Below are 2,225 nucleotides of genomic sequence, written 5' to 3' on the forward strand. Positions count from 1 at the left end.
CTAGATTTCCTCTCTTTTTTTGCAATGCTTAACATTACCCCCTGAAAAAGTGATGGTAAGGATAGACTTGATGGGGCCTGTGGCTCGATTTTAGCATTGAATTTTACCAAACATATAGAAAACATAGTACATCTACCTGACGATATGAGTAAAGATCCTGTGCATTGTCTTTATTGATTGAGCTTTGGTCATGTTCCATTGAGTCAACTCTGAATAAATGCATCAAGCTGCGACCCTCCTCCTCCTATTGTTTGTACTTAAGAAAATTATAATTTTTATAGCCTGCAGAAATCAAAAGTTTCTGATGTTTTTTCCATTGATCCATACCAGCACAATATAACACAATTCATTTTTGGCAGTTGTCACATTGAAATTAACAAGTTGTTTTGCCATTATCTTGTAGTGGAATCCCCAGTATAAATCACTACTTTGAGTCTCTCTCTGTGTGCTGAAGTATCACCTTCATTGAAGCATTGCTGGCTATCCTAGCCATCAAAGCATCTAATACATGATACTAAAGACACTAAGACATAACTAATAATCATATTGGATGCTATAATAATACTAACACCAATTGTTGGGAGTACTGGTAAAAATTTTTTTCTACTTTAGCAATATTGTTTGCTGCTTTATCCAAAATTTGTCTCCTTATGGTCCTCGGGTTTTTTTAGCTCCGGTATTTTGTCTTAAAGCATCAAACGGTTTTATAGAAAAAGACAACAAGTTTCAGACAAAGATGTCTAGCACCTGGAACTTGTTGATTTGTGACTTCATCAAGGAAGGATTGCTCTCTTCTTGAACGAGTTGCTCTAACACATCATTAAATCTTTCAGTTCTGACAAAAAGGTACCTGAATAGTTGAGAATCCCTGGCAGTACACAGGCAACTGCTTCATTTTTTGTAAGTCAATAATACTAAATGAAAATAATATTTACATCCATCTATGATCTTTAAAAGGATCTTTTTTTATATGGTATATTGATTTTATGTCTTAGTCTTCTATTTCTAACACTCAATTTGGCTTTATGAAAAATTGCTCAATAAAATTGGCTCAAATAAATGAGATGGCAGACTGAATACTCCAAAATAATATCTATAATAACTTAATCATCAAATCTATATCATATCATAATACTTTGCACTCCATTTTATATAAAATAACAATGCCCCTCTCTTAACCCTCCGTGCATTACAAATACTTGTATATAAGCAATCTTGGGAATGAGTTTTAGTTTATCACTTTCATGTAGCGACAGAATTAATTCACTCGTGACATTTTTATTATAATTAATTAATTAATTATACAGTCAAACCTGTCTAAAACGGTCACCTTGGGACATACATTTAGTGGCTGTCTTATGCAGGTGGCCTTTTAATAGAGATGCCTTTATATACAGTTTAAATAATTCTGTATCAACAAGTAAAGTTGTTATACAGAGTATACACTGAAATACTAAATAAGTACATAATAATAAATGAGGAAATGTAGTTCTCAAGGGAAGTGCATGAGAAAATGTGTACTAAACGATAAAGTATACCAACAACTGAATTATGTAAAGTAGTTTATGATAGATGTTTGTCGAGATTCACTTATTTTAATACGCTGCAAGGAGTTTATAACAGTGTACATTTTGTCAGACAAGTCTTCATGTCCCTTGTCAGTTAAATAAAGCATCAAATCATTGGCAACTTTGATTGCCTCCTGTAATGATGATATAGCCAGTTCTGGTGTATCACTATCCTCCTCTTCTGAATCGATTTCCTCTACCAAACAACTCGCTTTAGGGTCAGTCTCTGTGTCATCAATAACCATTCTTCTTAATTCTTCTCGCCAGTTATCATTGTCTTCAAAAGATTGAGAAGTTGGGACGTCTTCTTCAGCACTTACATAATCTATTGCTGACATGCCATCAGGCTGAAGCTCATGAATCATTTCATTGAGTACAGCAGTATCGTCATCCTCATCTAAATCAGAAAAGGGATCACCTACTGGTACTGGAACATAATGAAAACCACAGTGACGAAAGCAGTGTTGTATGGTAGATTCTTTTACTTGTTCCCACGAGTGTTTAATCCATCTGATTGCTGTTAATACATCTACTTGTTTATTGATTTCTGTAGCTGTTAAAGATGAGCTTTGAATTTGAGAAAGGGCATGTGAGACAATCTTCTTCTTGTAAAAAACTTTAAAGTTTTTAATAATACCAGCATCAAGTGGTTGGAGA

General features: G+C 33.9%; 1 protein-coding gene across 1 annotated transcript; it reads right to left on the reverse strand.

The window, feature by feature from the left end:
- Positions 1-1,549: 1,549 nt before the first annotated feature.
- LOC105315825 (uncharacterized) lies at positions 1,550-2,121 on the reverse strand (the record flags this gene model as incomplete). The annotated part of the gene is made up of 1 exon (XM_011410584.1): positions 1,550-2,121. A coding segment is annotated over one exon (572 nt), but the record flags the coding sequence as incomplete, so codon positions are not given.
- Between the last annotated feature and the right edge of the window lie 104 nt (positions 2,122-2,225).

Source organism: Amphimedon queenslandica, unplaced genomic scaffold (assembly GCF_000090795.2).
Source record: "Amphimedon queenslandica unplaced genomic scaffold, v1.1 AMPQUscaffold_7806_Cont20247, whole genome shotgun sequence".
Taxonomy (NCBI): Eukaryota; Metazoa; Porifera; class Demospongiae; order Haplosclerida; family Niphatidae; genus Amphimedon; species Amphimedon queenslandica.